Here is a 13,904-nt window from a genome sequence, read left to right on the forward strand (position 1 = left end):
CTCATCCTACAGTAATATAGTGGAACCTCCTCCTCTCATCCTACAGTAATATAGTGGAACCTCCTCCTCTCATCCTACAGTAATGTAGTGGAACCTCCTCTCATCCCACAGTAATATAGTGGAACCTCCTCATCTCATCCCACAGTAATGTAGTGGAACCTCCTCCTCACATCCTACAGTAATATAGTGGAACCTCCTCCTCTCATCATACAGTAATATAGTGGAACCTCCTCTCAATCCTACAGTAATATAGTGGAAACACCTCCTCTCATCCCACAGTAATATAGTGGAACCTCCTCTCAGCATACAGTAATATAGTGGAACCTCCTCCACACATCCTACAGTAATATAGTGGAACCTCCTCACATCCTACAGTAATATAGTGGAACCTTCTCACATCCTACAGTAATATAGTGGAACCTCCTCCTCTCATCATACAGTAATATAGTGGAACCTCCTCCTCTCATCATACAGTAATAAAGTGGAACCTCCTCTCAATCCTACAGTAATATAGTGGAACCTCCTCCTCTCATCCTACAGTAATATAGTGGAATCTCCTCCTCTCATCCCACAGTAATGTAGTGGAACCTCCTCCTCACATGCTACAGTAATATAGTGGAACCTCCTCCTCTCATCCCACAGTAATATAGTGGAACCTCCTCCTCTCAACCTACAGTAATATAGTGGAACCTCCTCCACACATCCTACAGTAATATAGTGGAACCTCCTCACATCCTACAGTAATATAGTGGAACCTTCTCCTCACATTCTACAGTAATATAGTGGAACCTCCTCCTCTCATCCTACAGTAATATAGTGGAACCTCCTCCACACATCCTACAGTAATATAGTGGAACCTCCTCCTCTCATTCGACAGTAATATAGTGGAACCTCCACCTCTCATCCTACAGTAATATAGTGGAACCTCCTCTCAATCCTACAGTAATATAGTGGAACCTCCTCCTCTCATCATACAGTAATATAGTGGAACCTCCTCAACACATCCTACAGTAATATAGTGGAACCTCCTCACATCCGACAGTAATATAGTGGAACCTCCTCTCAGCCTACAGTAATATAGTGGAACCTCCTCATCTCAGCCTACAGTAATATAGTGTAACCTCCTCCACACATTCTACAGTAATATAGTGGAACCTCCTCCTCACATCCGACAGTAATATAGTGGAACCTCCTCTCAGCCTACAGTAATATAGTGGAACCTCCTCCTCTCATCATACAGTGAATATAGTGGAACCTCCTCTCAATCCTACAGTAATATAGTGGAAACACCTCCTCTCATCCCACAGTAATATAGTGGAACCTCCTCTCAGCATACAGTAATATAGTGGAACCTCCTCCACACATCCTACAGTAATATAGTGGAACCGCCTCACATCCTACAGTAATATAGTGGAACCTTCTCACATCCTACAGTAATATAGTGGAACCTCCTCCTCTCATCCTACAGTAATATAGTGGAACCTCCTCCACACATCCTACAGTAATATAGTGGAACCTCTTCCTCTCATCATACAGTAATATAGTGGAACCTCCTCCTCTCATCATACAGTAATAAAGTGGAACCTCCTCTCAATCCTACAGTAATATAGTGGAACCTCCTCTCATCCTACAGTAATATAGTGGAACCTCCTCCTCTCATCCCACAGTAATGTAGTGGAACCTCCTCCTCACATGCTACAGTAATATAGTGGAACCTCCTCCTCTCATCCCACAGTAATATAGTGGAACCTCCTCTTAGCATACAGTAATATAGTGGAACCTCCTCCTCTCATCCTACAGTAATATAGTGGAACCTCCTCCTCTCATCCTACAGTAATATAGTGGAACCTCCTCCTCTCATCATACAGTAATATAGTGGAACCTCCTCTCAATCCTACAGTAATATAGTGGAACCTCCTCCTCTCATGCTACAGTAATATAGTGGAACCTCCTCCTCTCATCCCACAGTAATGTAGTGGAACCTCCTCCTCACATACTACAGTAATGTAGTGGAACCTCCTCCTCACATCCGACAGTAATATAGTGGAACCTCCTCTCAGCCTACAGTAATATAGTGGAACCTCCTCATCTCAGCCTACAGTAATATAGTGGAACCTCCTCCACACATTCTACAGTAATATAGTGGAACCTCCTCCTCACATCCGACAGTAATATAGTGGAACCTCCTCTCAGCCTACAGTAATATAGTGGAACCTCCTCTCATCATACAGTAAAATAGTGGAGCCTCCTCCACACATCCCACAGTAATATAGTGGAACCTCCTCCACACATCCCACAGTAATATAGTGGAACCTCCTCTCAGCATACAGTAATATAGTGGAACCTCCTCCTCTCAGCATACAGTAATATAGTGGAACCTCCTCTCAGCATACAGTAATATAGTGGAACCTCCTCCTCTCATCCGACAGTCATATAGTGGAACCTCCTCCTCTCATCATACAGTAATATAGTGGAACCTCCTCCTCTCAGCATACAGTAATATAGTGGAACCTCCTCTCAGCATACAGTAATATAGTGGAACCTCCTCCACACATCCTACAGTAATATAGTGGAACCTCCTCCTCTCATCATACAGTAATATAGTGGAACCTCCTCCTCTCATCATACAGTAATATAGTGGAACCTCCTCTCAATCCTACAGTAATATAGTGGAACCTCCTCCACACATCCTACAGTAATATAGTGGAACCTCCTCCTCTCATCCTACAGTAATATAGTGGAACATCCTCCTCTCATCATACAGTAATAAAGTGGAACCTCCTCTCAATCCTACAGTAATATAGTGGAACCTCCTCCTCTCATCCTACAGTAATATAGTGGAACCTCCTCCTCTCATCCCACAGTAATGTAGTGGAACCTCCTCCTCACATCCTACAGTAATATAGTAGGATCTCCTCCTCTCATCCCACAGTAATATAGTGGAACCTCCTCCTCTCATCCTACAGTAATATAGTGGAACCTCCTCCTCTCATCCTACAGTAATATAGTGGAACCTCTCCTCTCATCATACAGTAATATAGTGGAACCTCCTCCTCTCATCATACAGTAATATAGTGGAACCTCCTCTCAGTCCTACAGTAATATAGTGGAACCTCCTCCTCTCATCCTACAGTAATATAGTGGAACCTCCTCCTCTCATCCTACAGTAATGTAGTGGAACCTCCTCCTCACATCCTACAGTAATGTAGTGGAACCTCCTCCTCACATCCTACAGTAATGTAGTGGAACCTCCTCTCAATCCTACAGTAATATAGTGGAACCTCCTCCTCTCATCCCACAGTAATATAGTGGAACCTCCTCTCAGCATACAGTAATATAGTGGAACCTTCTCCTCACATCCTACAGTAATATAGTGGAACCTCCTCCTCTCATCCTACAGTAATATGGTGGAACCTCCTCCACACATCCTACAGTAATATAGTGGAACCTCCTCACATCCTACAGTAATATAGTGGAACCTTCTCCTCACATTCTACAGTAATATAGTGGAACATCCTCCTCTCATCCTACAGTAATATAGTGGAACCTCCTCCACACATCCCACAGTAATATAGTGGAACCTCCTCTCATCCTACAGTAATATAGTGGAACCTTCTCCTCACATTCTACAGTAATATAGTGGAACCTCCTCCTCTCATCCTACAGTAATATAGTGGAACCTCCTCCACACATCCTACAGTAATATAGTGGAACCTCCTCCTCTCATTCGACAGTAATATAGTGGAACCTCCACCTCTCATCCTACAGTAATATAGTGGAACCTCCTCTCAATCCTACAGTAATATAGTGGAACCTCCTCCTCTCATCATACAGTAATATAGTGGAACCTCCTCCACACATCCTACAGTAATATAGTGGAACCTCCTCCTCACATCCGACAGTAATATAGTGGAACCTCCTCTCAGCCTACAGTAATATAGTGGAACCTCCTCATCCAGCCTACAGTAATATAGTGGAACCTCCTCCACACATTCTACAGTAATATAGTGGAACCTCCTCCTCACATCCGACAGTAATATAGTGGAACCTCCTCTCAGCCTACAGTAATATAGTGGAACCTCCTCTCATTATACAGTAAAATAGTGGAACCTCCTCCACACATCCCACAGTAATATAGTGGAACCTCCTCCACACATCCCACAGTAATATAGTGGAACCTCCTCTCAGCATACAGTAATATAGTGGAACCTCCTCCTCTCAGCATACAGTAATATAGTGGAACCTCCTCCTCTCAGCATACAGTAATATAGTGGAACCTCCTCTCAGCATACAGTAATATAGTGGAACCTCCTCCTCTCATCCGACAGTCATATAGTGGAACCTCATCCTCTCATCCTACAGTAATATAGTGGAACCTCCTCCACACATCCTACAGTAATATAGTGGAACCTCCTCCTCTCATCATACAGTAATATAGTGGAACCTCCTCTCAATCCTACAGTAATATAGTGGAACCTCCTCCACACATCCTACAGTAATATAGTGGAACCTCCTCTCATCCTACAGTAATATAGTGGAACATCCTCCTCTCATCATACAGTAATAAAGTGGAACCTCCTCAATCCTACAGTAATATAGTGGAACCTCCTCCTCTCATCCTACAGTAATATAGTGGAACCTCCTCCTCTCATCCCACAGTAATGTAGTTGATCCTCCTCCTCACATCCTACAGTAATATAGTAGGATCTCCTCCTCTCATCCCAGCGGAGAACAACAGGGTGTTGTCCAGGGTCACGCCAAGGTTCTTTGCACTCTGGGAGGAGGACACATTGGAGTTGTCAACCGTGATGGGGAGATCATGGAGCGGCAGTCCTTTCCTGGGAGGAAGAGCAGCTCCATCTTGCCGAGGTTCAGCTTGAGGTGGTGATCCGACTAGCGTTCCATTATTAAAGTGGCCAGTGATTCCATGTCTATGTACATAGGGCAGCAGCCTCTAAGGTACGGGGTTGAGTAACCGGGTGGTAGCCGGCTAGCGATGGCTATTTAACAGTCTGATGGCCTTGAGATAGAAGCTGTTTTTCAGTCTCTCGGTCCCAGCTTTGATGCACCTGTACTGACCTTGCCTTCTGAATGATAGCAGGGTGAACAGGCCGTGGCTCGGGTGTTTGATGTCCTTGATTGTCTTTTTGGCCTTCCTGTGACATTGGATGCTGTAGGTGTCCTGGAGGGCAGGCAATGTGCCTTCTTAACCACACTGTCTGTGTGGATGGACCATTTCAGTTTGTCAGTGATATGTACGCCGAGGAACTTGAAGCTTTCCACCCTCTCCACTGTGGTCCCGTAGATGTGGATAGGGTGTGCTCCCTCCGCTATTTCCTGAAATTCACGATCAGCTCCTTCATTTTGTTGAGTGAGAGGTTATTTTCCTGGCACCACACTCCCAGGGCCCTCACCTCTTCTCGTCATTGTTGGTAATCAGGCCTACTACTGTTGTGTCGTCTGCAAACTTGATGATTGAGTTGGAGGTGTGCATGTCCACGCAGTCATGGGTGAACAGGGAGTACAGGAGGGGGCTGAGCTCGCACCCTTGTGGGGCCCGTGTGTTGAGGATCAGCGTAGTGGAGGTGTTGTTTCCTACCTTCACCTCCTGGCGGCAGCCCGTCAGGAAGTCCAGGACCCAGTTGCACAGGGCGGGGTTCCGACCCAGGGCCCCGAGCTTAATGATGAGCTTGGAGGGTACTATGGTGTTGAAGGCTGAGCTATAGTCAATGAACAGCATTCTGACGTAGGTATTCCTCTTGTCCAGATGGGATAGGGCAGTGTGCAGTGCGATGGTGTTTGCATCTTTTGTGGATCTATTGGGGCGGTAAGCAAATTGAAGTGGGTCTTGGGTGTCAGGTAAGGTAGATGTGATATGATCCTTAACTAGCCTCTCAAAGCACTTCATGATGACAGAAGTGAGTGCTATGGGGCGATAGTCATTTAGTTCAGTTACCTTTGCATTCTTGGGTACAGGAACAATAGTGGACATCTTGAAGCAAGTGGGGACAGCAGACTGGGATAGGGAGAGATTGCCTTTTGGACCTAGACTTGGCGCTCTGGTACCGCTTGCTGTGCGGTAGCAGAGAGAACAGTCTATGACTAGGGTGACTGGAGTCTGACAATTATTTGGGCCTTCCTCTGACACCGCGTGGTAGAGAGGTCCTGGATGGCAGGAAGCTTGGCCCCAGTGATGTACTGGGCCGTACACACTACCGTCTGTAGTGCCTTGCGGTTGGAGGCCGAGCAGTTGCCATACCAGGCGGTGATGCAACCAGTCAGGATGCTCTCGATGGTGCAGCTGTAGAACCTTTTGAGGATCTGAGGACCCATGCCAAATCTTTTCAGTCTCCTTAGGGGGAATAGGCTTTGTCGTGCCCTCTTCACAACTGTCATTGTGTGTTTGGACCATGTTAGTTCGTTGGTGATGTGGACACCAAGGAACTTGAAGCTCTCAACCTGTTCCACTACAGCCCCGTCGATGAGAATGGGGGCGTGCTCGGTCCTCTTCTTTTTCCTGTAGTCCACAATCATCTCCTTTGTCTTGATCACATTGAGGGAGAGGTTGTTGTCCTGGCACCACAAGGCCAGGTCTCTGACCTCCGCTCTATAGGCTGTCTCGTCGTTGTCGGTGATCAGGCCTACAACTGTTGTGTCGTCAGCAAACTTAATGATGGTGTTGGAGTCGTGCCTGGCCATGCAGTCATGGGTGAACAGAGAGTACAGGAGGGGACTGAGCACGCACCCCTGAGGGGCCCCCGTGTTGAGGATCAGCGTGACGGATGTGTTGTTACCCACCCTTACCACCTGGGGGCGGCCCGTCAGGAAGTCCAGGATCCAGTTGCAGAGGGAGGTGTTTAGTCCCAGGTACCTTATCATATAGTGTGTATTATAGTGTAGTATCATACACTGCTCAAAAAAATTAAGGGAACACTTAAACAACACAATGTAACTCCAAGTCAATCACACTTCTGTGAAATCAAACTGTCCACTTAGGAAGCAACACTGATTGACAATAAATGTCACATGCTGTTGTGCAAATGGAATAGACAACAGGTGGAAATTATAGGCAATTAGCAAGACACCCCCAATAAAGGAGTGGTTCTGCAGGTGGTGACCACAGACCACTTCTCAGTTCCTATGCTTCCTGGCTGATGTTTTGGTCACTTTTGAATGCTGGCGGTGCTTTCACTCTAGTGGTAGCATGAGACGGAGTCTACAACCCACACAAGTGGCTCAGGTAGTGCAGCTCATCCAGGATGGCACATCAATGCAAGCTGTGGCAAGAAGGTTTGCTGTGTCTGTCAGCGTAGTGTCAAGAGCATGGAGGCGCTACCAGGAGACAGGCCAGTACATCAGGAGACGTGGAGGAGGCCGAAGGAGGGCAACAACCCAGCAGCAGGACTGCTAGCTCCGCCTTTGTGCAAGGAGGAGCACTGCCAGAGCCCTGCAAAATGACCTCCAGCAGGCCACAAATGTGAATGTGTCTGCTCAAACGGTCAGAAACAGACTCCATGAGGGTGCTATGAGGGCCCAACGTCCACAGGTGGGGGTTGTGCTTACAGCCCAACACCGTGCAGGACGTTTGGCATTTACCGCACATCAAGCTGTACCGGAGCGCCAAGTCTAGGTCCAAAATACTTCTTAACAGCTTCTATCCCCAAGCCATAAGACTCCTAAACAGCTAATCAAATGGCTACCCAGACTATTTGCATTGTCTCCCCCCCTTTTTACGCTGCTGTTACTCTCTGTTTATTATCAATGCATAGTCACTTTACCTCTACCCACATGTACATATTATCTAAATTACCTCGACAAACTAAATTACCTTGGAGGCCCCTTACACTTCAGTGTTGTGTTGCAAAAATTCTAGCAAAATGTATAGCTCATAGAATTAAAAAGGTATTGTTGGACATTATTCATTCTAATCAGACAGGTTTGGACAAGTACTGGAAACAATAGAACACTATGAAAAATCTGGGAAACCAGGCCTGCTATTAATAGCAGACTTCGAAAAGGCATTTGATAAAGTACGACTGGGGTTTATATATAAATGCCTGGAGCATTTCAATTTTGGAGAATCTCTTATAAAATGGGTTAAAATCATGTATAGTAACCCTAGGTGTAAAATAGTAAATAATGGCTATTTCTCAGAAAGTTTTAAACTGTCAATAGGAGTGAAACAAGGTTGTCCACTATCGGGATATCTATTTATTATTGCCATCGAGATGTTAGCTATTAAAATCAGATCCAACAATAATATCAAGGGATTAGAAATCCAGGGCTTAAAAACGAAGGTGTCATTGTACACTGATGATTCATGTTTTCTTTTAAATCCACAACTTGAATCCCTCCACAGCCTCATAGAGGATCTAGATACATTTTCTAACCTCTCTGGATTACAACCAAATTATGATAAATGTACTATATTACGTATTGGATCACTAAAAAATAAAATGTATACATTACCATGTAGTTTACCAATAAAATGGTCTGATGGTGATGTGGATATACTCGGAATACATATCCCAAATGAAATAAAGGATCTCACTCCAATACATTTTAATAGAAAGTTAGCAAAAATAGATAAGATCTTGCTACCATGGAAAGGTAAATACCTGTCAATTTGTGGAAAAATCACCCTGTTTAACTCTTTAGTATTATCCCAGTTTACCTATTTTCTTATGGTCTTGCCTACGCCTAGCGAACAGTTTTTTAAAATTATATGAGAAAAAGATATTCCATTTTATTTGGAACGGCAAGCCAGACAAAATTAAACGGGCCTATTTATATAATGAATATGAATTTGGAGGACAGAAATTATTAAATATGAAAGCATTAGACCTATCACTAAAAGCTTCAGTCATACAAAAGTTATACTTAAATCCGAACTGGTTCTCTAGCAAATTAGTAAGATTGTCTCACCCAATGTTCAAGAATGGCCTTTTTCCCTTTATTCAGATTACAACCTCTCACTTTCAGTTATTTGAAAAGGAAATCATCTCCCAAATATCACTATTTCTAAAACAATACAGATGGCTACATTAGCAATTAGCAGTGTAATGTTGGCAGTAACCAGTAGATAAATAACAGTAAATATTGTATAAATGGCATATAAAGTGCAGTATAAGGCATAGCATTAGGCTAATAGGCTAATAGCATAGGCACACAAAGGCTACAGTTAATACATAACCAATACACACTACATTTACAGTGGCAAGTTAGCATGGTAGTCATGCTAACGGTGCTAGCAATGCAGTTAGGCAAACAGAACACACAATGTACAATGTGGAGTTAGCATGCTAACCATGCTAATGACACTAGCATGCTCCCAAGGAAATTAACCAGAAACTAGAAGTAATACCGATAACAGGAAGTGATTAACTGCACCTTCTATTTGTAGTCTTTTAGCGGTTTGAGACTACAAAACACAACCGCCATCTAAGGTCACATAGTATCCTATGATATGGGGATACCATTTACATTTTTAGTCATTTAGCAGATGCTCTTATCCAGAGCGACTTACAGTAGTGAGTGCATACATTTTCACATGGAAAGACTCAAACTCTAAGAGCATGAGATGTCATGGGAAACTGACAGATCATCACTAACAATATGAACAGCACACAACAGAGCCTGCAGTAGCGGTTTCCTATAAAGAGCCAGTAATTGTAACAAAATGATAACATTGTATCAACACTATAATAGAGAATGTATTGGCTAATTCCAGAGTTTGTAGTCCAGTATGCACTCTTCAGCTACAGTGGAATACACTTGACTGAAAGTATCCACATCACTCATGGAAGAACTCTGCACTAAGGAACGGTAAGGGTGGAACAATGCTTTATAGTTGTCCCGGCCCCACTTGCCGATTGGCCTGGGGCCAGGTGGGCTGGGTCAAAGGTGCTGACGGACAGGTCAAGAGGTCACTGCGGAGACATACCCTAACATGTCCATAGAGCAGAGGACAGCCCAGTAAGGCCATTTTACTGCCAGTGTTTGTCTATGGAGACTGCATGGCTGTGTGCTCCATTTTATACACCTGTCAGCAACGGGTGAGTCTGAATAACCCAAGCCACTAATTGGAAAGGTGTCCACATACTTCTGGATAAATAGGGTATTTTGCTATCACCCATAGAGGGCCAGCCCATGTGACACCTGAACTGGACTCGCATGTGAAGAATGCGCTTTCATGCTGGGGTGACTCATGCATTGGTCTGGGAAACTGTTCTTAAACAACGATGCTGTATGTGATTATGTATGGTGGCTGGGGATTGACTGGGAGAGAGTGCTCTTTGTGCACCATGGTTGACCAGCTCCACCTCCTCTGCTGGGGATTGACTGGGAGAGAGTGCTCTTTGTGCACCATGGTTGACCAGCTCCACCTCCTCTGCTGGGGATTGACTGGGAGAGAGTGCTCTTTGTGTACCATGCTTGACCAGCTCCATCTCCTCTGCTGGGGATTGACTGGGAGAGAGTGCTCTTTGTGCACCATGGTTGACCAGCTCCACCTCCTCTGCTGGGGATTGACTGGGAGAGAGTGCTCTTTGTGCACCATGGTTGACCAGTTCCACCTCCTCTGCTGGGGATTGACTGGGAGAGAGTACTCTTTGTGCACCATGGTTGACCAGCTCCACCTCCTCTGCTGGGGATTGACTGGGAGAGAGTGCTCTTTGTGCACCATGGTTGACCAGCTCCACCTCCTCTGCAAGCCCTTCACTGTCCATCAAAGTCCAGGGACCATCTTCAGATGTAAATGTGTGTGGAGCTGTTCTCCGTCCCTCACAACCAACGCTTCTTAGTCATAGTCTAGGACCTAGCTACACTCTAACTGACCTCTAGGTCACCTGAGGTCACCCTCACAGGTTCTGTCTCTCTCCACATCTCCTGCTGGGCCTGTCCCAGACCGTAATCACAGCCAACTACCCACAGTAAATATTGGCCAAATAATCATTGTACCCGACTCCCAAAGGAATATATAGGACGTGACCTGCAGGACTTTTTGCCACATTTAATGTAAAAACCTCCACCCACAGGTCAATTAGGCGTTGTAAAGATCTAAGAGCAGGTCTGTTTGTGACAGTCCTTTCACAGACTGTCCTTCATAACCAGACACCCAACCATTCCACTACTGGAGTATCCCCAGCATCATTCAGGCTGAGATAACATTCCAGTTAGTCAATGGGTCTCGTTGGAATGCAAGCTGCATCTGCTGAGTACCTGCACCCAACTGTCGTAGACATGGCAACTGCTCCCCACCCAGCCCCAATACCCTGCCAGTCATACAGGAAGGACACTGCCCTTGTCGCTGCAGCTTGCCCAGAATTACCAGTTAGCTGTGCAACCTGGTCAGGCCCCAGAAGGACAACCACTACTGGCTACTTTGTCTCCTCCCTGTTAGGACAAACTCATGTCCTGGTCACCTCAAAGACGTTCAATCAACCTTGTCCACTAGTTTCAGTGGGTAAAAGAGGGGTAATGTTAGAGCTGAACATATCCACTGCTAGAGTAACTGACTGTATTATTACAGGTTGTTTTACTGGAACTTGGTTACACTGCTATGTGCTTGTGTCGTGAAAAACATGAACACATTGAAAAGCTAGTTTGCTTCAGCTATTCAAACACAACAGAGGCATGGCAGTGCCACTCATAGTGCTAGTTATACCAGGAGCCTTAGGAAACCATTTAAAAAACAGAATAACACAATACAAAATAAATCAGGGCAATTTATATGCAGGTGAAGGTGTTTGAGTCTAATTATGTTGGCCATATTGGATTCAGAATCAAATGTATTTACACCAAAACAGTCTTTATATTTACATGTCATTTAGCCTCCATCAAATGGTAGAATGGGAGCCATATTGGATTTTGGATGCCATATTGGATTTGAGGCAAAAAAGACCAAACAAGACAAACACCGAAACATAGATCGGTAGCAGCTAGTACTCCGGGGACGACGAACGCCGAAGCCTGCCCGAGCAAGGAGGAGGAGCAGCCTCGGCAGAATCCGTGACACGTACCAATCAGAGTAAACTGATTAAAAAAACTCCTCTATCTCAGGAGAAATTCATTTTCCATTATAGATAGTTGTGAATGAGAGACACACAGTCCATGTTCTTGAGAGAAACATACCTGGGTATATAGTGTCTCCAAACTACTCCAGATCATACTTTATTAGTAACTCGTTCCTGTGTTCTTCATCTCCAGACACTGGTGGCTCCGGCTGTGTCCTACTCAACACATCAAGAAAGGTAAGGATTCGAATGGTTACTCAAAGCCTCCTAGTTTCTGGAATGGAACATATGATGCCTTCTGGGATAGTAGGCCTAATTCCAGTGTTCAATATTTTAACTATTGACATCTATAATACCATTTGTCTTTAACTATTAACATCTATAATACAACATTACATTTACATTTACATTATTTAGCAGACGCTTTTGTCCAGAGCGACTGACACATTTTTGTGCATTCAACATTTTTTTTTTTATGGGGGGGTGGGGGAGGGAGGGGTAGAAGGATTACTTTTATACTATTCCAGGTATTCCTTAAAGAGGTAGGGTTTGAAGTGTCTCCGGAAGGTGGTCAGTGACTCCGCTGTCCTGGCATCGTGGGGAGCTTGTTCTACCATTGGGGTGCCAGAGCAGCGAATAGCTTTGACTGGGCTGAGCGGGAACTGTGCTTCCGTAGAAGTAGGGGGGGTAGCAGGCCAGAGGTGGATGAACGTAGTGCCCTCGTTTGGGTGTAGGGTCTGATCAGAGCCTGAAGGTAAGGAGGTGCCGTTCCCCTCACAGCTCCGTAGGCAAGCACCATGGTCTTGTGGTAGATGCGAGCCTCAACTGGAAGCCAGTGGAGTGTGCGGAGGAGCGGGGTGACATGAGAGAACTTGGGAAGGTTGAACACCAGACGGGCTGCAGCGTTCTGGATAAGTTGTAGGGGCTTAATGGCACAGGCAGGGAGCCCAGCCAACAGCGAGTTGCAGTAATCCAGATGGGAGATGACAAGTGCCTGGATGAGGACCTGTGCCGCTTTCTGTGTGAGGTAGGGTCGTACTCTGCGAATGTTGTAGAGCATGAACCTGCAGGATCTGGTCAGTCACCGCTTTGATGTTAGCGGAGAACGACAGGGTGTTGTCCAGGTACACGCCAAGGTTCTTTGCACTCTGGGAGGAGGACACAACGGAGTTGTCAATCGTGATGGCGAGATCATGGAGCGGGCAGTCCTTCCCCGGGAGGAAGAGCAGCTCCGTCTTGCCGAGGTTCAGCTTGAGGTGGTGATCCGACATCCACACTGATATGTCTGCCAGACATGCAGAGATGCGATTCGCCACCTGGTTATCAGAAATGAATTGTGTGTCATCTGCGTAGCAATGATAGGAGAGACCATGTGAGGATATGACAGAGCCAAGTGACTTGGTGTATAGAGAGAACAGGAGAGGGCCTAGAACTGAGCCCTGGGGGACACCAGTGGTGAGAGCACGTGGTGCGGAGACAGATTCTCGCCACGCCACCTGGTAGGAGCGACCTGTCAGGTAGGATGCAATCCAAGAGTGAGCAGCGCTGGAGATGCCCAACTCGGAGAGGGTGGAGAGGAGGATCTGATGGTTCACAGTATCAAAGGCAGCGGATAGGTCTAGAAGGATAAGAGCAGAGGAGAGAGAGTTAGCTTTAGCAGTGCGGAGAGCCTCCGTGACACAGAGAAGAGCAGTCTCAGTTGAATGACCAGTCTTGAAACCTGACTGGTTTGGATCAAGAAGGTCATTCTGAGAGAGATAGCAGGAGAGTTGGCTAGAGACAGCACGCTCAAGAGTTTTGGAGAGAAAAGAAGGAGGGATTTGTAGTTGTTGACATCGGAGGGATCGAGTGTAGTTTTTTTGAGGTGGGGTGCAACTCTCGCTCTCTTGA

At 45.6% G+C, this 13,904-nt stretch overlaps 1 protein-coding gene across 1 annotated transcript in view; it reads left to right on the forward strand.

Annotated features, from left to right (window-relative positions):
• The window catches only part of LOC311121494 (solute carrier family 4 member 11-like), a gene marked incomplete at both ends in the record, with an annotated part of 170,904 nt that overhangs the window by 27,213 nt on the left and 129,787 nt on the right, over positions 1-13,904 (forward strand). Inside the window, one exon of the mRNA XM_084195976.1 lies at positions 12,208-12,251. Coding sequence (XP_084052102.1) covers positions 12,208-12,251 — 44 coding nt within the window. The remainder of the gene's footprint in view (positions 1-12,207; positions 12,252-13,904) is intronic.

Source organism: Coregonus lavaretus, assembly GCF_964263955.1.
Source record: "Coregonus lavaretus genome assembly, contig: HAP1_SCAFFOLD_404, whole genome shotgun sequence".
In the NCBI taxonomy this organism is placed as follows: domain Eukaryota; kingdom Metazoa; phylum Chordata; class Actinopteri; order Salmoniformes; family Salmonidae; genus Coregonus; species Coregonus lavaretus.